The 23816-nt window shown below is 40.6% G+C and overlaps 1 protein-coding gene across 4 annotated transcripts; it reads right to left on the bottom strand.

Moving 5' to 3' along the window:
• Nucleotides 1-1124: 1124 nt before the first annotated feature.
• AP4S1 (adaptor related protein complex 4 subunit sigma 1) lies at nt 1125-23791 on the bottom strand. Of its 4 annotated transcripts, XM_075103294.1 has the most exons (8): nt 23654-23791; nt 18223-18382; nt 17494-17632; nt 16271-16467; nt 14749-14835; nt 13603-13671; nt 10475-10498; nt 1125-1950 (listed from the first exon to the last, which is right to left on the bottom strand). In XM_075103294.1, exons 4-8 carry the CDS (start codon nt 16406-16408, stop codon nt 1822-1824), a joined length of 447 nt encoding a protein of 148 aa, XP_074959395.1. In that variant the 5' UTR covers nt 16409-16467; nt 17494-17632; nt 18223-18382; nt 23654-23791; the 3' UTR covers nt 1125-1821. The 4 variants fall into 4 exon arrangements, with proteins under 4 accessions (XP_074959395.1, XP_074959393.1, XP_074959396.1 ...); XM_075103292.1 differs by lacking the exons at nt 17494-17632; nt 23654-23791 and having other exon boundaries at nt 18223-18312; XM_075103295.1 differs by lacking the exons at nt 17494-17632; nt 23654-23791 and having other exon boundaries at nt 10487-10498; nt 18223-18312.
• Nucleotides 23792-23816: the final 25 nt, after the last annotated feature.

Here is a 23816-nt window from a genome sequence, read left to right as displayed (position 1 = left end):
TTCTCAAGGTTTAAAAGAAGTGCATGGCAATAATTGATCTCACGAACTCATCTCTCCGCTCAAATCTTTTCAAAATTACACAGTGCGACTTTTTGAGAACTACTCTGGCAGCGGTAACGCTGCGTGCGGCAGGTTTTGGTGCTCTTCAGTGGGCCTGTGTGACCTGAGGTGACAGTTCTTCATTACGCTGGAATGTAAACTGGGTGGGCTGGCGCAGCTGATGCAGCTTTACTTGAGATGGAGCGCTTGTCTTGGTTTCAGCATGTGGTGAAGGATTTATTGGTAAGAAGTGACTTATGGTAAGATGAAGCGAGATGCTAATATGTCTTTGAAGATCTTTAAGGACTTGATACCAGAAAAGAAAAACTCCTACTTAAGTTGAATCTCCGTGGTAAGTCTTGTTCTGTGCCGGTTGTCTTTGGTAAGTCTTTGCTTGGACCGCTGCTGGGGGGGACTTGCCAAAAGATTCTGCCTCACCCCTGTAAGTCAGGTTGATGCCAGATTTCTTTTTGTAGCTTTATTCATAGGACTTTCCAGGCATCTTTGAAACCTTCCCCAATGAAAATTGAAGGGGAATCTCCACCCCACCCCCTCCCCCACTCCTGTGACTGTTGTGCTTCAACAAAACAGTTGCATAAACCTTGTGTCCAAGTGTCTGCTCCAGATCCAATGCCAACTCCTTTTGCTGAAGGCAGTACTATTTTAAAGCTCTGTGGACTATTCTCTCACACACCACCTCTCTCTGCTCCTTCAACCCTGGTTTCTGGGTGCAATTTAAGTGCTCTCACACGTGAAGCTCACGCAGTACGTGCTCTTTCAATACCAAGTCAATGCCTAGTGCTGGTGTGGAGGTTATGAAGGAGGAGCGAGGGAGTGAAAGGAAGCTCAGATTGCTGGCTCTTCAGTGACTCGCACAGCGTAGTACAGCGCTGTGAACGAGCACGTTGTAGCCTCGGAATACACGTTAGCATAGAAGCTACATCCTCCTGCTCCACAAGGAAGATGTGATTTGGTACCTTGCTGGTACTGAGAAACTTGCATACCTTTTGTTATTCATCTTTTGTAAATGTTTTAATCATGAAGCACAGATAGAACATACAAGAGAAAAAAAAAATACGCTGATGTGCCAAAATAGAAAAGATTTTATGTAATTTATGAAGTCAACATGGTAAAAGATTATCAAACTTTGATTTCATCTTTTATTAATGTTCTAGTATTTAAATGCCAAATACTTCTAGTTACAAATTACACACTGTGCAGGAATACATCTATACTTGTTATGTTTATTTTGTAACCATGATGTCCATGGAAAAGGGAGTGAAACCAGCTTTTTAATGAAAGTTGAATCTAGTTTAAAAGTGGTCACAAAAGTTAGAGACCTATAGTTTCCAGTACATTCATACGAAAATAAAGAAAAATCAAGTTGGTGCTTAAATAAAGCATTGAAACTCTGTTTGAATTTGTATTTCCTTATTTTCTGTCTTGTCCTAGGTCTGGCACAATGCTGTGTAACTCGAAGTGGTGTCTAGATGGTCATGTGTAAGTTTCTGTTACTCTATCCCCAGTCAATTTTAAAAAATGTTGACTGTTCCAGAAAGATTTCCGTGGTGTCAATAAAGCTGCATCTGAAATTGAAGGTTCCACTTTATGTTTAGCTCTATTGTTCCATTAGGTAAGCGGGGTAAAGGAGATACAGGAAATATTTTCCAGCTGATTTGAATATTGCATGAGTCAGTCTTACGACATCAGACAACTGCTGTCGGTACCCTCTTGGTGGTTTCGCCATCTTTTGGAAAACACTGCAGTTGGTCTTGCATCTTCCTAGCTTTCCACCACTTTGTCAAGCACGAACAGAGGGGCGAGAATTCTGCTCCTGTTTGTTTCCACGATGCAACCATTTAGCACCATTTCATCCAAAATGATGTGCACTCTGTCCAAATTGAACATGATCTAGAAACATTTCAAGTTAAGGGTATTTTGAACACCATGAAGATAATCCAGAGAAAAACTTAGGCATCTCAGTCTTTAGTCAGAGTTTACAAAAATAGGTATTTCTTAATTTATTCTAGTTCATTTGGCTGTTTATTCTAATAGACCTAGGGAAACAGTTCAACTGATGCTTTTTTCTGACCACAGATATGTCAAAAAGTTTGCAGCAGAGAAGCTGAAGCCCCAGCAGGATCCCATCCTGGAAGATGACCACATAGCAGTAAAAGCAAGGTAAACTCTAACTTAGATGTAGGTGGTTAATTTTACTGTCTGCCTGCATACCATGTATTGCTTGAATATAAAATGCTATCGAGGGATAACAACCCTGGATGTGAAGATGCATATCTTCTGCGCTTCTTAGGAAAGTAATTGTCAGTCAAATCCTTAAAATTTGATTCTCAAATTTTCTTTACCCTAAGCTACTAACACTATTTGATGTGCTTGAAAATTAGCTGAAGAGGAATACGCCGATATGTGAAGTTCAGTCACTGAATAATAAATTTCATAAAGAAGAGCAGAAGTAGACAAATGGTTCATATTTTAAATACTTTCTAAAAGATATTTATAATCTCCAGTGTTCACCTAAAGGAGAATAAAGACAGGCCTCACTCCGGTATGAAGCAGCGAGCATGAGCATTCTTCTGCTTACGTGAGTGTGGTGTGTATCCGCTGAACAACTGCAAAGGGTTGCTCAGTGAAATGTTGCCATTTATCACCAGACCTGAAATGGAAATAGGCATAGCAAAAAAGCCTGCTGGGTACATCTGTTATGCCCAACTGATGTGCATATACACATGGAGAGGCGTGAATAACCCTTCATCTGCCTTGCTCTCCACCTGTTGCTGCTCTTTAAGCATGTTCTTCCCTCTGCTCAGCAGAGCAGCTTTGCCTTTATTTTGCTCCTTCTAGTTCTTGCCTGTGTATTGAGGACTACTGCAGTGGAGCTAGCAAGGTACTTCACAGGAACTGCTCAATACCTCTTTCAACACTTTCTTCCAACTTTGATGCGCGTTTCTTGAGTGCCTTCTCTGCCCATTGTGCTATTTTTGATGCTATGCTTTGAGCTCAGGAAGATGGTCTGGTTTTTCTCTAGTCCTTGTATTTCTGTTAGTGGACTTTCATTCTAATCAGTGGAGTTGCAAGAACCAAGTTTTTGAAGGAATCAACGTTTTCCTCTGCTCAGCATGACAAAGCCCAAGTCTCATTTTTTGAATGTGACTCAGGCCTTTAAGAGGGCTGCTCTGTCTCACGAGTTCTAGTGGCTCTAACTGCAGCAGCCTGCTCTACTGCCCTGCCAAAGAGCAGGAACCGTGGGACTACTGCAGTGTATAGGGCAGCAGCTGAGGGGCCACATCTTGGTATGTATTTGTTCCTCCGAGGTGGTAAATGCAACTGGTGGGAGACAACACCTTAAACGACCAGAGCTGCAACGACACAAGCTCATGAAAGTGATCTGTCTTAGGTCTGAATTTAAGAAACTGATTTAAGTTAAGCGACACTGAATAAGCCCAAGCCTTGTTTTCTAGCACCTGGTTTCGAGAAGTGGACTTCCTTAATCTGAGTTAGGTGCTTTATTTTCCCTGCAATGAGTGCTAAAAGACAGACCCATCAAACAATTCACAGGTTCTAGAGAACCAGGGCTGAAGCCAGTACTTGGGAATGCAGAGAGGGGTTTTTCTGTGATCCTCTCTCAGATTCAGAAGCCCAAGTCATTACTTCAGGTAATGATAACTTGCTCAGTGTCTCTTAAAACGTCACAGTAGAGATGCTGCCTGCCTGAAACCTGTAGGGCATGGAAGCTGAGCCCGGTCTTAGCCTGGGGAATTCCAGATCTACCCTTTTCTGTGGACAAGCTTAGCTGAGTTGTTAGCAGCTGCTCCTGCTGCCTTCTACTTACAGTTCTCCTGCTGTCTGTAAAAGTCCTTGAGTATGAGAGTCTCGATCGGCGGTGAGAGAAGGCTTAAGTTTTTGTCCCTCTTGGTGATTGCTTCTGCCGCATAGGTTGAAGCGTAAAGAGGGGCACAGAGTGGCTCATGTCAGCCTTGTGTGTGACCACCTTTCTGAGAGATGAAAAGTAGAAGCTTGAACTTGTTCAGGCAGAACTGTTGGGAAAACTTGTATGTTCAAGTTGGTGAGAATTTAGTTAGCAGGCTGCCACCTTCCCCTGCCGTTTCTAACTGCCGTGAGTGCTCTGGGCTGGACTCGGTGCTACTGTGTATTTGTGCAGTTGTGTAAGGTAAGCAATTGTACCACGGCTCCAACAAATGCGTTCTGCTTGACCAAGGGCACAGCACGTCTAGGTATGTGTCGGAGCGGAATTCAGGTCCCAAGTAACTTTACTATTAGTTCCTATTAGGTGGGGAAGAGAAACTACAGCCAGGATCTTGAGTATAGCTTCTATTTTGCTGGCCTAAACTTAACCATCTAATTTAATTCTAAGACGTATTTGACATACGAGACTTCTCCTGAGTCTGACTGTAGGCCTAAATTGCTAAAAATCAGGACTTGGGCCTTTCAATACTGAGGATCAGTACTGTCCTTAAAACTTCAGCAGTCTCAGTTCCTGTGGTTCCAGAGACAAAGGTAGTTGTGTTACTTTGTTTGGCAGATTAAAGAATCGAGCCAAATTTCTTCCTATGGTATACTTTTCAAGTAAATTGGTCTTTACACATATATTTTAATCTGAGAAGTTAGGATTTCTTTATTCCAATAATGTGAGATTTTTCAGTAAGACAGCTCTTCTGTTGCTGCTTAGTTCACCTCTGGCGCTGCTGTACACAGGGGAAGAGCATGTTAACGAAGTCAGATAACATTCCATTCAGGTTTCAACAAGCGATAAAGCCAGCTCCTCCTGGCTTTTAATTTTTACACCCTGCCATGGACTCACAGTGCTCCAGTTCCCACAGCGGAGTGCGGGCTCCCATCTCTCCAGGCCCTCCCCTTCCTTTGATAGTCCCAAGGATTTAAAACCCAGAAGACTGGAACAACCAGCATCAGTCATGACACACCAACTTGCCACTCCTGCCGTTTTTTTCTGCAGCACCTTGTTTTGAGAATATTTTTAAAACACTTAACGCTGGTCTTCCCCTGCTGCATTTCCTGAAGAGCTGATACCACACTGAAGGAAAACTGCACACATACCAGTAAGCATCTTGCAGCTCTTCTACTGAAACCCAGCAAGGTTAAAGGAGACGTCAATTTGCCTGCAGGGCCATGCCAGGTTATTTCACAATTGGCCTACTCCATTACAGAAAACTCAGTGGTATGATTTCTGTCCATCTGTAACCTGTTAATCCCTCAGTCGTCATTCCAGAAACAGTTATTTCACCTGCAGTTTGAATGGGGATGCTAATACCATTCTGGAAAGATCTCTCATCTTGATTTTTGGAAGGTCTCAAAGCATTGTTTACCCTCAGCCTAACATCCAGGCTTCCTTTTTCAGTTCCCTTCTCACCTCCCTTTACTGTGCTGTTCTTGGCAAACAGTCGGATTGCACAGGGAGCAGCAACCTTGGCTTTTTTCCCCTTCCTGTAAGTCTCATGACTATCCTCTACAGTTATGTCTCGTCATGCAGACACTGCTTAGCCATTCATGTCTGACTGCCCTGCCCAGTGCGGGATATCTCTGATCCTCAGCAAGGCTCACCCTCCCCACCTGTCACTTGTTTGGCAAGTGACCCCAAATTTCAAGGTTTAAAGCCCTGAAGTCATAGATCCACACCCAGCTGAAAAGCAGCAAAGCAAACCACTGTGAGCAACTGGCAACGGGAAAAAGCCCTATTCGCTGTGTGCGCTGCCACGTGCACCACCCAGAGCTGTCGATTCGGGTCCTGCTTCCAGCAAGAACCCAGGCTGCCCGCAAAGGAGGGTTAAGGGACTTTCACTAGACGCATGCAGAGGCGAACAGGCATTTTTAAACAAGTATGCAGAAGAAAACATGTATTAACCTGTGCATTTGTAGATAAAAGTCTGTAATAAAAGTTTTCAGAGCACCCGGATAGGAAATACCTGTAAGTTGTCAGCCTAGGCAAAAGGTGAGCCCGCACCACCTTTGGTTTATGGATTTTAGTCAGTGCTGTGGCAGCTGCGAACCGAGCAGCAGAGGTAAACGGCAACTACTACAAGTGGAATTTAAACGTTATGCTGGCTTTTGGTAACTTTAAGGGCTGCCCTTATTCAAGACATTAATGGTACTTTCTACTCTCACAAAGCATTTTTATGGCACTACATACTCAGAGGAGGTAAATGTGACACAGTCTTGTCCTTCCTTCCATGAAACATTGTATAGGCAGAGAGTTAAGTGGGGGAGAGGGAAAGGGAAGGAAAGGAAAAAGGCACATTTTGGACTTGCGTGTGATAAATAGCTTCTTCATACAGAGACATTTTAAGATATCTCAGGCAAATAAGGGTGTCTACAGGCTTAAGAGAGACAACGTGCAGCCAACACCTTGTGATCAGGTAACACACCCAGGAGCACAAACAAAAGCTTTGTAGATTACAGCACCAGTACTAGTGGGGCAGATGGTTTGCTACTGAGCCTACAGCATTACAGAAAGTTGATTTCTACCCTGGACATTGGTCTTCAACTAAAGATTAGTCACAGTTGCTTTTTGTTTTTAAAGTCTAGAATCACAAATTCTGAATTTATCTTTGCTAACATCTGCTTTAAGTAACTTCTAGTCTGTCTAATGGTAAGCAAATTTTAGGCATTGAAGCCCATTTAAGGCTTTCTGACCATTTCTTCCTTAAACGACTGTGCTGACTAACGTGAGCATAGGAGACAAACGGCGCCTTCAAGTTCTGTGATATTCTAGGATATCTGCCCCTACATGGAGGTCAATTTCTGCCGAAGTTTGAAAGGTGGCTGATGTCCCTGATGTGAGTACATGGCCCCCGATATCACAGACCTAGAGGGAACCTTTTTCCTTAATGAACAACAGTTTTAAGCTAATCCTTACAGGTTTCCATTCCATCCACTTATTTTACAGTGCAAACTTAAGTGTATCCTTATAAGTTCTCAGAATAAATTAATTATTTAGTTTTCTTACTACTTAAATGCACTGTATCCTGGAAGTGTTATTCCGGGGGGGCTGAAGAATACAGTTGATTCATACGAAGTATTCCCTAAATCCAAGGTTTTTATCTACCCTAGGAGGAGCAGCGGCTAGTTGCAATGGAATGTAATGGTTTGTTTGGATCAAGACAACATTCTTCAAATGCTTGGTCCTAGAGCACCGTCTTCCCCCTCCCCTCCCACAAGGGGAATGTGAGTATCTGTTTCTTCCGTACATTAATAACGTGCCTTCGAGTAAGCTTTGCTGCATTAGTTCAAGCAAGAGAAAAGTCAACTCTTTGTCATTTTAGAGACTCCTGTGCTTACCAGCATATTGTTCCCTGCAAAGCTGCTGCGGTAACACTTGAATTCATATAGTCTCTTTGTCATCATCACGCCAAGAAAGTAGCTCCTACACCATCCAAGCTGGATTAGAGCTACATAAAATCCCACCCTCTTATTTCATACGCAGAAGTGAGGCTCATCTAGTGCTATTACAGCAGGAAGCAACACCCCCCAGGACAATTTCAGTACATGTTCATTCAACTACTCAATGCCATATTTACAGCTATTTTAAAAACCAACGAAACAACTTTAGAAACGTTGCGTCACTACGGCATAGGTACCCTTAAGTATGCGACCAACTGTCTCTCAGAATGAAAGTGGACATTACATAATGCCTAAATGCTTTACAATTCACACATAAAAGCTTCTGTAAAAACCAAGGCTAATCTAAAGCCATTACTTAATTGCCCAGTAGCTAATCAGTGTTCATTTTGCAGTATGCATGAGGTAATTTTGCAATTGTTCGTGCATTGTTTAGTATCACCCGCACCTATGTCACACATACATATAAATATTACGTATGAATCCTGTTGGGCAGAATTCAGTTTGGACCCAGTCTCTGCCTCGTGCCCAGCGTGCCCTCCCTGACAGCTGACTCCAGACTCGGGCCGCGATGCAAGCTCCGATGCGGGTGCGTTCGGGTGCTTGCACCTGAAGGAACGCTGGAGTCCCGCGTTAGCAGGACTGCATTGCCAGGAGTACAGGGGTAACGCGCTGAGGCTGGGGAAGCTTTAGGAATCAGCGCACGTGCTGCAGGCTTAGCGTGGACTCCGGAACATTTCAACTGTGGGACCGTCTCAGCCTTTAAATTTAACTGGGGTTTGCTCTGTGCACGAGTGAATAGCCTTCAAGTGTTATGATCTATTTTTCATGGTTTTTGATTTCACGCAATTTCCTACTATTTTTTCATGTTAGTAAACACTACTATCTATATAGAGAATAGCTACTATCACTTTTGAGATAAACTTCCTATGGATCTATACACAAAAATAATAGCACAAAAACAGGAAATCATGACAGTCTTCTGCCAGATACTCCATACACAAAGATTCTGAAAATACTACTTGGTGTTCACTGTACAGACCTTCAGCCAGTATTTTCATCCATCAGGTATTTTGCATCCAATCTAGCTGTACTGAATGTAAGAGTTAGCTTAAGACTATTTGCCAAAGGAAATGGTTTAAACCCAGGTGGGGATATTATTTTACACATTATGAAAGGCATGTTAATGCATTATTGCTTGCACTGCATTAACATCTAAAACACTTTTAGTCCAGATCTTATATTGTTCTTTTGGGCCTGCTATTCAAGCTGTTGTCAAAAATAAATACAATTCTGAACAGCCCACTTCTTCATTGTTACACCTCTGCTTTACATTTAATGTTGAGGCTATCTCACTTCTTCTCAACTATTTTATCTATCCTCTCAATTTACAAAAAGCTCTTTTTCCTTAATGGGGGCATTATTTTATATGTATATAGAAGTCAAATGTTTCATTTAAAAACTGTTCCTGAAGTGTATGATGTATAAAAGTGCATTTCTGAATGGAAAAATTATGTACATGATGCATATGTCGTACATGTTGAGGAGAGACATATCAGACATAAGCTTTTCCAATATTATTTCCAGTATTTGTGCTATTATCCAAATATTTATATTCACACCCTCGTGCAGACAAGACCCATGTAGAAGATTAATTTCTACAGGATTCATTCAGACACTGTATGGCATCCACTGCAAACGTTACTGTGAGCATGTAATGCAACTTCGCTAAACAATGCAGACTAGCACTGCATGCAGAAGCTTGCTGGATACACAGGAGCCTCTCTCAGCTATTAAATGGGCTACTGGTGATAACTGTAAGTGTATAGCTACAGGAAATTCCTCTCAGCATGAAAATGATGACTAGAGGCAGGCAGAACTTAGAATCATCAGTACCCCAAACAATCTAAGATAAAAAGAATCAGGTAACTGCAGACTCAAAGCAAACCATATGGAAATGTATGGGGCCATATTTGTGTATGATTACTGAATAGGTCAGGACAGTCTCTAATTCAGCAAAGCTCATGCGCTGGCACACATAGGTCTCATCCTTAACTATAATAACTGAATACAAACAATGTAGTTATGCAGTCAGAGACCTTAAGAGTCCCTTCATACTGAAATTTCATTATTGCTCTTTTATAATATAAGTGAATTTGGGAGTGTTATATTAAGACCACAGCATTCTGTGGATTTCAGGAAGGAAAGATGGACAGTATACATGCATAAACATTTAAGTAAATTCAGTAAATGAGGCAGAGTTCCAGCATGTAGCAAGCATTAAAATATTTACGAATGTAAAATTATTTCATTTTGGGGTTTTTTTTCAGTAAAGAAGTGAGAACAATTACAAGAAAAAATAAGATAATTTTCTATGTTCTTCATATGTACTAATCTTAAATAAGGTAAACAAACTCAATCGCTTTGAATCATACACATGAAAATACAGCTATGTTAAGGGGGGGGGGGGAAAGAATATGGTATGTGTGGCGACACCTGGTTTCCTGAATTTCTTCCTCCTCGGCCTTTCTCTCTTTCCATTGATATAGAAAGTAAAACTCACCTAGACTTTCATGAAGAAAGATCAAAGCGCAAACCCAATCTTACAATGATGTAACTGCTAACATTTGGTTAGCAGACACGACTGTAACATTCAGTTCTTATCACTGCAGTCATTTCACTATCTATTTTATTGTAAACTTAAAGAAAAAAGTAAAACCCTGAAGTAATAATTAGTTAAGCCTGAAAGTTCTCCCGTGAATATAACTTTTCATATCTAGGTGTTAATGGTACTTAGCTCTCTCTAAGCAAGCTCCCCCTGCCTTACTTTAAATGGTACTAAGCTTACCTTAATAACTGAGGATTTAAATAGGTGACCCCATGAACTTATCAGCCATGCTTTCGGAAAGGTGCCAGAATGGTGCTACTTACTGTAAGTGCAAAATTTGTGAAACCTCTGCATTGTCTTGACTGTTTGACAGCCAGTGCTATGAAGACAGTATGAACTGGAACGTACACCAAAAAGAGATAGATGGATTTCTGATACTGAAAAGGATACATCTAATTCACTCTGCAAGGAAAAGAGATAGACAACCATTAGTTACAGTTTGATCTCTCATCCCATAGTCATTCAGCATTACACATCCTTTTAGAGGACAACGAAAGTCTTCAAAATACAGATGTAAAGTCTTAGCACGATTCAGGTTTCTGTTCTGGACTGTACAATTACATGTTCTTTCCTGCAACACTGCTTTGCCTTTTGTGTGTTACCTGCTTCTGTAACAAAAGCTAAGGTCCTGAAGTTTTTACTTAGAAAAACCCATTGAGGTCACCCACAAGTAACCATTTGAATTAGTGCCATCTGAATGAGTGAGCGGAAAGCCAGCATCTCTGATCATGGCAACTCTAGCCCTATATTCTCTCTTCCTCCTTCTGCAAAAACAGGATGTTAAGGCCAAGTTTACAATTTATATAAAACTACAGTTAAAAGTGTTGCTGCAGATCATTTCAACAGCAAAATCTAGACACGGTACATACCCACGGCTGTGGTAGCCATGGCTGGACATATTAGGAGAGGGAAGGTAACTCCAAGCTTTGGACCCTTACTTAGTACTTCTAACTGTTGCTGTTCTAGCCCCAGCAACACAATTCTTCACATATTCATCACTTCCCTTCTAGCCTTGGCCTGGATTTACCCCAAGTAGTTTTATTCATTTAACCAAAATGTCTGAATTAGAAGCCCTTGTGGTCTCTCTGCAGTCAACAGAAGAGCTGGGTATCCTTCAACAGTTGACTCAGCACACTTGGTGCATGACTCACTTTCTCGAGATACTCATCAGTCTCCACTGCTGGGTAATGGGAGCTTAGGATGACCAAACTTCTAACTTAGGTGCCTCAGTTAAATGTCTAAATTTAGAAACAATTAATCACAGCTTCAGCAGTTAAGATCTTGCACAGTTAGGGTGGAGCTTCCCCAGCCTCTGCTGAAAGAGGGAATCTTTATCTGCTACTGAGGGAATTTAGTTTGCTAACGTGGTTTCCATTCGCAGTCTAACCCTGGCGTTTTAGGCAGAGTTCCCACTGGTAAAACTGCTACTACTCTGTGGTCTAAAGATGCTCTAAACTGGTATAGTTCTAGTCTACAGGCCTCCGCTGAGTGATCCTTCAATTAGAAATTTTTTATGCGTCACAAAAATTGTATTTTAAGAGCCTGATGAGTTTGAGTTTCCTCAGCATTAAAGAGTAGTTGAAAACATTGGAGTATGTATTCTGAACAGTGCAGAGTTTTGCCTGGGTAGCCATTATAAAAGTGAAGGGGACTCAGAATTACATCTCACAAGCAACTTTGAAAGCTTTCCCCCTAATTCTGTTAATGTTCTGATATCTGGATTCAAGCTCTGTAAACTTTGTTAGATAAAAATAGAGTATGTGAGAATGTTTAAATCTCACAACCCTAAAAATAATAGATGACAAAATGTCCTTCTGTAGTAGGACAGTTGTTCTCTCCCAGAGTTTTTTCTCCATTGTTGTCATCATAATTTGGGATTCTGCTAAAATTCTGCAAATCCTAAACATTAATCAATAATAGTACAGACTTGTACTTTCTTGCTCTGTGGTTTTTGCCAGAAACCCCAGCTAGAATTATAGCCCTCTTCTTCAGTGCTCTGCCATTTATCGCATTATATGCTATTAAAAATAGAACCATGGAATGGCATGAGATTTCTTTAACCACCCCCTTTTTTCAGTTCCCCTAGTTTCAAACCTGTGCTATGGAAAATACATAAACCTCTGGTATGATGAATTCAGCAAATTTCTAACAACTGAACCAGTGGTTGGGTTATATGCGTGGTGAAGGAGTTATATATACTACATTTATATGTATAAGAACTACATCTATTTTTGCTCTGCCTCAAGTGAAGAAAACAGAAGTTGAGAAGTGGTTGGCAGCTATTAGCTCAATTAGATACAGAAGATGTGACTACATTTTATTGTGCATTCCTGTGCTGCCAGGATCAAATTCCTTTCCTGGTTATCACTGCTTAGGTTGGGACTGCAATCATAACAATTTTAAGAGACGAATTCTGAACTTAGTACAGTCAGAAAGGGATATACTTAGTACCAGCAGTTTCAACAGGCTGGTGCAATGTTAGTTGCGATAACAGCCTAAAACATTTGCCAGGCATCTGAATAGTGAAGGGTACAGATGACTTTTTCAGGCATGTCCTTGAATTCACAGAGGGAGCTCGGCCACGTCTCCTGCAGTACTAGTACTGAGAAACCAGTTACAGACCCTGCATACTGATCTCTTGTGTACGCAATTACCAGCATAAGACCCTCAAGTACAGGGACTATGGAGGAAGCTCTATCCAGTCCTCTTTTCTGAGAGGGATATCCAACACATTTCAGCCTAGACAAACTGAAATTGTGCCCGAGTATGATTTCAGGCAAATTTGTTTATAACAAGATTATTACAAATCCTATACTAGATAGCACATGCTCTAACAAGGATTATAATGCTGCATTCTCAAACTTCGTAAAAACAAACAAACAAATACCCCATCAAAAGGAACAGTGCCATCTTAACTGGAGCCTTGGCTGATAATGACTACCTGTGTAACAGCTCTTCTATCAGATACCCACTGTTGCAACAAGATGGGGAGCACAAGTACAGGCTGGTTTTTGAGGTTTCATTTGCTCCATCCCTCTGATCTTGTTCAGCGAGAGTGATGTCAGCTCCCTGCTTAATGCTTACACCATCTTTATAATGAATTAAGTGCATTTGGGAGGATGTAATGCTAAGAATTGCAAAAAAGACCTGAAAGAAAAACCTCTTTATTTCTTTAATATGTATAAAATGCCAGTGGCTAATTTAAAAGCAGATGACCCAAAGAAACCCCTAAGTATAAGCATATGAAGACACACTTTTCTGACAGAAATATTTCCGGTATTCCTTGTCTGACGATTTATAACCCACGTATACTTTTACTTCTCTGAAAAATCAACTAATACTGCTTTTTTTTTTTTTTTTTAAACAGTGGTAATATTCATACTAAAGTATTCAAATTCTAAATTCATATGAAAGAATACTTTCTCCTTTGATTCCTGGAAATGCCATATTCACTAAAGCTTTGAAAGAGAAAAAGTATTTCATAATAGATTCAATGTCTCACTCACCACTCTGCTGAAGTATTTGTCCAAAACTTCCACAAAATTATGAATTAGTTCATACACTGCCATCTCATTCTGAAATTAAAATAAAACCAAATTAATATTAAACAAATAGCAAGAAAATGTAATAGTATTCTTTGTATGATTTGTTTGTGGTGTATAAAAAGCAGCTAGAAGATATACGACGACCTACAATAAAGTGCCGAAGCTCAGGGCTCCACCGCGAGAGCGGGGGAGCACTCTGGGGCACATGCTTCGGGCCAGCTGCACAAGTGAGCACTGCAGTGCCCAGTGGATTTGTCTCACCTGGGTTGCTGCCATCCCATTGCATCCTTTGTGCCGCCATCACCCAGCATGGGATAGATGCAGCTAACCAGGCTGTGCCTACCCGTGCTGAAGTCCCACTGGCCAGCTGCAGCACAAAGCCAGGCTATGCTGCAGCAGCACAGATGGGCCAATTTTGTGATGTGTAGCAAAGCCAAAAGGATTTGCCAAAAATTGCATGCCATTACAACCCTGACTTGAAGACACTCTGGTAGTCAGCAGCTACTTTCCACACCACCCAATTAAAGCCTACAATACAAAGCTTTGAGATAATTTCTGAGAACTGGGAATCAATGTAAACACTAAAGCCCTACAGGCTCAGCCTGAGCAGATGAAATAACAGTACCTGTCGATTTTCAGCCAGGTACCTTTTTTCCTCCCCCCTTTTTTTTTTTTGAAACCACGATAAACTGGCATCTTTCCAGCTGACAGTATGGGAATTTCTTCTGTGGCTGAGGAGGTTAAAAACAGCAAGCAGTTGGGAAGTCACCGCAGATGAGACAGCTGATCTGTCTGTAATGCTACCATTTGCTGAGAAACCCTTCCTTACGTAAACTTGTTTAATCAAACATAAATTTAGAAAGCAGAATCAGTATAAGGCTCATGACGGGCATCTCATGATGCCAGTTCAGTCTACTGCTGTAGAATGAAGCCAAACATACATTTTCTTTTATACCTCTTTTTATTTCTGTGAAATAAAAACATCTTTTTGCAATGACTCCTTGAAATTCTATAATTGCTATTGCAAAATTCCATGCTGGAAAAGACTTGAGTTCTTGCCCATGACTACTACAAGTTCTCATTTCAAGAGTGCATATAATTTCTTACCTCTGTCTCGTTGATTCCAACGACTACGAAAAGGGCTGCATACTGTCGGTATACCAGCTTAAAGTCCTTATACTCAATGAAAGAGCACTAGACAGAAGCAAAACCAGTCAAACATAGTAGCTGCCATTTAAGCATATTAAGCACAGAGTGCTCAAAGAGCCAAAGCTTTCATGTTCATAAGGCCCACAAAGAACAGTGGATTTCCCAAGATCCACCAAACAATTTTGACTGGAAAGAAATTTAGTAGGATAACTATTCCACAAAACTGTTCACCTATGGGCAGAAAACATGCTACGGCTTTTTAAATGGAAAAACTGGAACATACAGAACAGAAGTGACTTGCTCAGGGTTTTAAAACAGTATTTCCCCTAAATTTTCATTTGGAAGCACTTTCAAAAGAAACATCCTCAAGGTAATTTTCATATTTAAAAAATGATCGATATTTTTATATAAAAATTAAGAGTATTAGATTTCCAGACCCAGGGGGAAATTCCTGTGTCTTACACAGTAAGAGAAAAGCCAGCAGATGGTGCTGTTACACACGGCTTTACAAGTTGCCTCTGTTTTCCTATGTGTCATTTTGCTCAGTCCTTGAAATGGCAGCATGCCGTTAGCTCTTTTGGTGAAGTTTCTGCTTGGAAACCCTGACAAGCAGTATGGAGGAGGTTCATTTCTTCGGTCACTGTCAATTCTGTGAACTGAGGTACTTTGTAGAAACGTCTATTTTTTCTGAGGTTTTCTAGGATGAAATATGAGGACCTCTGTTCAAGGACACAACTAATGAAAAATAGAGCAGCTGACTTTGGAACACAAACCAAATCACTCCACTCACAGTCCAAGTCACAGATTTCTCCTCCAATGCAAGTCGATGTGCTCAAAAGTTTTGCTAAGTTTGGTACTTTTCTTAAAGAACCAATGACTCAATTAAGGGAGCCATGGAAATCTCAACTTTCATCTAAGCAGTTTTCCAACTTCTCAGTTTTCTGACCTCTTGCAGAAAGTGAACACTTTTTTTTTTTTTAAATAAAAATGCCTAATACAGAGGCCTAGAAATTTGTGTTTCTAAAACCCCCTGTGTTTTAGATAGTATTTTCATGATTTGGAACCTTCTCTCATAAGTTTTTTGTTTAAACTTGGATCTGTCAGTATTATCCCTACTACTTTCTGGCAAAGCAGCATTAATATCTCTCTATTGACCTCTACCAGAGAAGCAATAACAGGATAAAGTAAATTCTTCCTGGACTTCTGAGCTTCTTCAAATGAACAGGAGGCATCCTCATGACAGTGTTACACAAAACTCCAAAAATCTCTGTAAGCCTCAGAAAAAGATATTCATTCAACGCAGAATAACAGTTCAACTGACTGAACCCTAATCTAGAAACACAATGTTTTTCTTCATGGGTACAAATGAAATAATGACCTGCAGGGAAACTGCTGTGTTTTCAGAATTATGGACATGAAAGATTTGAGATGTTGATAAAATAAAATGGCAAATGGCTTGGGAAAAAACTACAAATCTTACCTGATCCTTTGAACGGGAGAGACAGTTTTTGATTACTTCAGCTTCCAGCATTGTCCGTTTATTAATTTCTACATGCTCATAATACCTCGAGAGCCTTGTTTGACCTTGTTTGTTTACCATAAGAAAAAATTTTATCATTTCTTTTTTGTTGATCTCAGCTGTAGATTTGGGTATGGGTGAAGGAATCAAGAATATTTCTGTGAGGGGGGAAAAAAAAAGTAGTATACATAGGAGTTATCAAACACTTTCTAAAAGCTAGCCAGCACAGATCCACATATATTTAAGACTGAGTTTATTGCTAAAACATAGAATATTGGAAAAAAATCTCTAACCTTTTGCATGCATCCCTGGAGTAAAACTCTATTTTTTTCCCCTACAAATAATCACAAACTATCTAATAAATAACAGCTTTCACATTATCAGGCAATTTAATTTCTTTGTAGGGTTTGGGGAATTGGAGGAGTAAATGATTACTTCTTCAAAATCATAAATCTACTCACCACTTTCTTCCTGCATGCTAACTGGTTTAAGAATATTATCAGAAATTTGCCCAATACCAAAACACAAGGTTAACACAGCTCATAAGAGCAAAATTGACCTATGGAAGCTAGCTTTTTTTTGCCCCTGACTTGCATTTAACAATTTCATTCATACCATCCTGATGTCAGATTGAAGGGAGAGAGGACAAAGGGAAATGCATGGGCCGCAACGCATGACCATTTCTTTAACACAGAATGAGAGCCTCCTGAATATTTGGTTATCAGCAGTATCAGCACACATCTCGAGCTGGACCAGGAGCTGCTGAAATCTGTTTTCTCCCATCTAAATTCCCACGCTGACACGAAAGGTAGATTCTGCACTTAATGAAAACTAAGTGTGGGTCTTTGGCAGCTAAGGAGCAACCTGTTCATGTTATTCAAAATAGCTTAATTTCAATCTAAATAAATCTTAAACCACGCAAAATCACTGAAATATAGTTGTAGAATATAAATATGCTACGTGCAACGTACAATGAAAAAGGCTATTAAAAAGAGCACAGAATATATCAGAATCTGCTTGCTAAACAACTGAAATCTTTCATGTTTAGAAAAGTGTGCAAAAAAAGGTAAGCTGCAGATGTAATTTTCTGAAATAGGAGTTCTGTGTTATTTTCTGTAGTGCCAGAAAACAGTCACTGTAATGTCTTTCATCTGACTCTCTATTTGGATCACAGATTTACTCACCCAAATACTCTTGAAGTTTAGGCACTGGAAACACAGCAACTACAAAACCTATTTCTTTATTCCAGTTCTGAAGAGTTGCTCCTTGCCTGGTGCAAATATTCTCTCCTAAGGTCTCACAGTTCCCCTGCGAAAGACCAAGCTGAAAAAAAGGTAAGAGAATCCACAGAACAATATGGTGTAGCTCTTTGCGTAAAAGCAGTATATCCTAATGCAAAAAGGCAAAAGGGGAAAAAATAATAAAAAAACAAAATAGGTCTCTGAGGCAGCAACCTCATAGACATTTACATATGCCGATTTTTTATAACAAGGCAAGCTGCATAGGTGCTGCCTCATATTATTAGCAACTTGAATAAACTGGCTATACACAATTCATGCATGATAACATCTAAATCTTTCATGACAGTGATACAAAAAATTCTCTATATTGTGCTGACATTAATTATTGCTTACTTCTGATTCATATTGGTCATCTAATTATTTTCTGAAAGAAAAGCCACCTCTATTATCATCACTTGGATCTTAAGCAAGCCATCCCTTTTTCCTGTGTACTGTGGTTTACTCCATATACAAAGACATTTAGATTTCTATACTAAAAGTATCTTCACTAATCAGACCTGAAGTATCAGGAATTCACTTTTTAACTGACACCTCCAGCAAATAGGAGTCTGGGATGAATCCACAGGACAAGACAGTCCGTTTGGAATCGTGACAGCCTCAGCGCTTTCTCACCTCCGCCAGGCACGGTGAAGTCTCTTCACACCCAGAACAGGAGCTCACTTTTGTTGATTCACTCCAACAGAAGAGTCACGGAGGCTGGTCAGTGCTGCTGCGGTGGTGCGCGTGGCTTGTCCACAGTGCCCCGGGCTTCTGAACTAGCACAACTGAGTCCCTGAGAAAGAATGAACCAGATAATTCAGACAAAAATGGGCCCAGATGGAAATGTATGGTGGGATCTTCACTGCTGATGGCAACTTAGGCTGAGATTTTTGACTAAATGGGAGAGTACCATATATAAAAACTTTTCTGCATTTAATATGTGGCTTTTTTTTCCTGTTCTATTTCGTATTGCTGCTTGAAGTTAGAGTTGCAATAAGAAGAGATATCTTAATATTCTGAGGCATAAAAAAGGTAAAACAGTGAGATGACTCAGTCATTTCTTGATACAGACCTTCCAAGAAGTAAGGATAAGAATGAACAACCCCTTCCACCTCAGAATGAGGCACTCTAGCAAGGGCCAACCTCATGAGCAAAAGAAACCTAAAGCTTTAAAACTACATAAAAAAGGGTTGTGATCTGAAAGAGGAACAACCCAAGAAATGCTGCCCATTGTTTTAAGCAAGCTCAGACACAAGAGACCAAAAGCTATGCATGCTGTTCCTACCAACTGCAAAACATGTCTGTCCAAGCTAAACAGATAATGACAGCGACACAGCTTTTCCGTTTTCTTCTTAGTTTTATGCTTCATCTTTGTGTTTAGTACTGCTGAAGTATGAATTAATAGTCTTCTGTTTTGGACAAGTTGTTTCCAAGCTATTTTAACAATTTAGTCATAAATGGTACTGAGCAGTGTAAGTCCTGTTCTCAGCAATCAGCAAGTTGCCCAAATCCATCCTGAAAGAGTGAAAACCTGAGGCTTAACATGTCTGCAGATATTCAGGTGAGACCCAAGAAAGGGAGGGCAGTAAAACTACCCCATGAGCACTGACAGAGCTGTTGTATTTTGAGTTACTGTTAAGCAATATATAACAGAGAAAATACATGAAGAATGGATCCCATTGCTAATCCTAATTATTCCTTTATTACCCTAATCTTTCTACATGGTTAATCTCTGTCTGATGTTATGACTACTGTATCTGCGTGTATTCTTATGAATGGCCTGGATCGTTTTAGATATGAAAATACTTTTGACCAGCTTTTTTTTTTAACCCTCACAAATGCTCTTACCCAGAATAGATTAAAAAAAAAATCATGCTGTAATGGAGGTAGAACCATTGTAGTACTCAAACGTGTTATCTGTCATTTGAGACGATCGTTATTCAGAGAATTAGAACAGATGATTAACATCTGTAGGAAAGAGATCCACTCGTATCACCATTTATTTCTGTATTTTCCCACCAGCTCCAAAGATAGCTTCCAAAATTTTAGCTAGAAATTTTGCTCGTATAAATGGCAGCACAAACACAGTTTTGTGCAGAAACACTTGAATAAATTTACATGTACAAATAATAATTTTTTAAAACTTTACAGAGAGCATGCAAGTGTAACTGTGGAATCTGACTTTGAGAATATCACCCATTTTAAAAATATTTTAAAGGAAATAAAAAAAACCCTTAAGAATATTTCTAAAAAAAACTTACAGAAATAAAAACATTTGCTTGCACAATTTAGGCAAGAAAGGGAAATTACTGAGTTTTGTTTCTAACAAGCAAAGTTTATTTCTTCTCCTTTCATCTTGACTTTTAGATACAGACAACATGTTAAAATTAGTTTTGCATATGTAAGATGTAAAGAAACCTGTGAAGTACAATAAACAAACAAAAAAGCGTATCTGTGCATGTTGGTGGGTGGAGAAATTCCCATTCTTTCATCAAGTTCTATGTATTTGAGAAGCTGTCTTTTATGATCAATTATGGGTACTCTACTTACAAAGATAGCTCCATTTCTTCTGATACAACTCTTACATGTTTTTCCTGTGCATCCTCACACACACGCTTGCGTGTATCCATGCACATACTTAAAATATGCTTTTATGCATATAGAATCAAATGGTTCAAGGGAATTGGTGACAACATGCGAGCCTTTAATATCTCTGACATTATTTTGCTCATTTTAGTAATGAAAGACATTACTATCTGAAGGCTGTTTGTCAGAAATGAATAGGCTGTCTCATTCCAGGTCACTGGGCAACTATCTGCATCACAGATGTGCTTAGGAACAGAAGACTGGAAGGGACTATCCAGATCCTGATGGACTGTCAAGTCCAGCTCTCTCCATTAGAGTCAGCCATGCATTAGTCTATTCTGGACAAAATTTCTACAGTATATGCTTTGTGCATACCCAATCTACAAAACACCTATGAAACTCTATGACAGAATGAAGACTCCCTAGAAATAAAAACCTCAGGAGGTATCACTTGGGGAAAGACATAAAATGTCTTGAAATGGCAAACTTTCCTTCAAAAGAAAATTACCTTCTGGAGTGGCTGAGCTCTTTTTTCTGAACTCCTTTACTTTCTTTACAAAATATTTATTCTGTAAGGATAACTTGGCATGCACACAAACAACCTACAGTTTCACTACTGTGATTTAAATATGCAATGTTACACTCTGTTAGATCTCAGCCTCATTAAAGTATCTCTCACAGATAAATATCTATGAGAGAAAACTGGTATCATGATTGGCTTGTGTGACTTGCACTGGTAGATGGATGGAGTATGTAGTCATTGATGACTTACAATATGATGGCTTTAACTCCTCCTAAACCAGCACATACACACAAGACTAAGGACTCAGGCCCATGAAGAGAGATGCTTCTTGATTTTAGTGCCTCCAATCAAGCTTATCCCCCTGCCTGAACAGGTAACTCCTGCCTTGTATTTCAAGGCAAACTGAAACCTGCCCAGTTTGCTTCAAAATGCTGAAACAGAAACCACAATGGTTCAGGAACTGCTTCCAGGACATGCCAGCTCTGTAGGCTGCATAACCGCATGAGACACCTCAAAATAAGTTGTCCCTGTTTGTGAGTCACACCCCTAAATTGTGTCTTTTCAGATACTGGTTGAGACCTCTTACAGAGGCAAAGCCTGCAATACCTGTTCTGCGGATAAAAAGGTCTTAAGTCTTCAATGTCGCGAACCCAGCAGATTCTATATGCAGTAATATAAAACATATTTTAAACATATTTTTAATTATCCCTCCAGTAGATACAACCACTTGACATAAATTTATTTTGTCAAAGATTTCATCAATATTTATCCATACTGTGACAACACATGAAAAAACACAACTTGAGTTTGAAACTTCTTGCAGACTGTCATAGTTTTAGCTGGGATAGAGTTAATTTTCTTTCTAATTCAAATTAGGGTTGTGTCTCCTAAGCTAAAACCATTCTCATCAACATCTGCAGATTTAGAAGCATTTTAGTTATTGCACTATAACAAAGTTTTGCGACATTCTAGGGCTCTCAGCTAAAATGTGTATAAGAGATCAAATCTAGCAAACAAGAAATGCACGCCACACTTTTATACATCTGCTTCACCAAGAATTAAAAATAATTGTTAGGTAGAACTGCAAGCCAATAATTCACTGAAATCTGTCCACATCTGACTCTAAACAAGTTGGTTTTCCAGATGCAGAGGTGTAGCTGCACTTTATGTGTGTACTAAACGTAGACCAAAGTCAGTTAAACTGTAGTTAAAGCATTAATGAAAAGGAAAAATTACTAAATGGTAGAGGCACAAGCAGGTGACAGCCCGGGAACAAATATTTTTGAGGTATATATTACACTACTGAACTTCCTAGCTATGAATTTATTTTACAGAAGTATGCAGCAAACGAAGACCATTAACATTATCAATATGCTTGCTCTTCCTACGGACCATGGACAAGGCTTTAATAAAAAAAATCACATGCAGTGTTATTACTATTTATCCATAATAGTAATTATTTTTGTATTCTAGATCTTATTACTGTACACATTATAATGAATCCAAAGATGAAACAACTACGTCTATGTGGCTTTAAAATAAAATACTGTGATCAGCTTCAGGATCAGTGATTTTAAAAAAGCAACCTTATTAATCTAGGGAAGTCAGGGAGGAAGGAAAGAGTAAAAAAGTTTTCCTTTGCTGTTGAGTTGTCAAAATGCTGGCTGAATATAGTAACGGAATTAAATTACAGTAACTCCCATATACTCAAGAATGAGGAGTGTCCCATAAGATTGGAGCTGAACAAAAGGCTAAACTGGTTATGAGGTAAGTCCTAATTTTTAGTAATGTTTGATACTGTCAGTAGACAATGAAAAAAGTCAGCTGGGGTGGAAAGGAGTTGGATTTAGACTGGCTAATCTGTCTGGAATCAGGAAGACTGTAGGATTACATTTTAGTAGGAAATGACTTACTGGAGAAGGAAGGATGGGATAAGCCAACTGAAATATCAATACACACCTGAGGAGAGATTAGTAGAGAAAGGAAACACCAGTACTGAGACAAGTGGTATTTATTTTGTCAGTAACTAACAGAATTCCAGCTCTGTCAAGAATGAGCCCTGTTGAATAAACTATCCATTCTCTTACTGAATGAGTACAGCATGTAAAGATTTTGAAGAGAGGCAAAACCAAACTCCTACCTTACTCACAGTGGGTGAGCTACACATAATTTCAAATAGGAGATGGTAATTTGTAAATATTGCATTTCAGAGCAATATTGTGCAACTGAGGTATTTTCACCGTACCCAAACTACAGCACCAAACACAGCATTGCTATCACAGCTAAAACTGAGCCAGACAAAATAAACAGGCAATTTCTTGCAAAACCTTTCTCATGTGGAAAAGGCTTACTGAATAACAAACATCTTGCGCTTTCCCTTCTCATCAGGAGAGAATATGTGACCCACATCCCTTATCATTGACATAGCATGAAGATGACCATCCATTTAACAAATGGTTAGCCAACTTCCAGAGACATACCACAAATTTAAGAAATCTATACTAAAACCCCCTCCTCGTGGGGCAAATTCAGTGCACCATTAGACCGCGCCGACTTTTACAGACTTAAACGTTTTACACCCCGATTTGCTGTTCGCCGGCCGGTTTAGGAAGCAGGCCCGGGCTCAGGCCCGGCCTCGCCGGGCGGCATTCCCGCGGACTCTCCCGAGGGCCTCTGACGCCCCCGAGGCACGGAGCAGCCGCGGCGCCGCCGATCCCGACTTCCGCCGCCTCAGCGCTCCCCCCCGCCCCGCGGCCGGGTCCGGGGCTGCCGGCCCTGACACCGACACGTGGGGCCGGGCCGTAGGCGGGGCGCGGGGCCTTCCCGCTCCCCCCGGCGGCGGACTACCCCACGACTGTCCCCGGGGCGGTGTGCGACCACCCCACCGCCCCCCCCGCCCCCCCCAAGAGGGCCCCGGGAGTCCCGGCCCGCTCCCGCCCCCGGGCACGGCCTCACCTCCCCTCCCGCGCATGCGCGCCGTGCCCGCCCGGCAGGAGGAGGCCGGCGGGCGAGGGCAGCCATTTCCCGGCGTGCGCCGCGCCGCTCCGCTCCGCTCCGCTCCCCCCCGCTTCCCCACGGCGGCAGGTGGGCGGGCCGGCCGAGGGCTCGGCGGCTGTAA

Source organism: Phalacrocorax aristotelis, chromosome 9, assembly GCF_949628215.1.
Source record: "Phalacrocorax aristotelis chromosome 9, bGulAri2.1, whole genome shotgun sequence".
Taxonomy (NCBI): Eukaryota; Metazoa; Chordata; class Aves; order Suliformes; family Phalacrocoracidae; genus Phalacrocorax; species Phalacrocorax aristotelis.
Note: the sequence above shows the minus strand (reverse complement) of the source record. Positions and strands in the feature narration are given on the sequence as shown.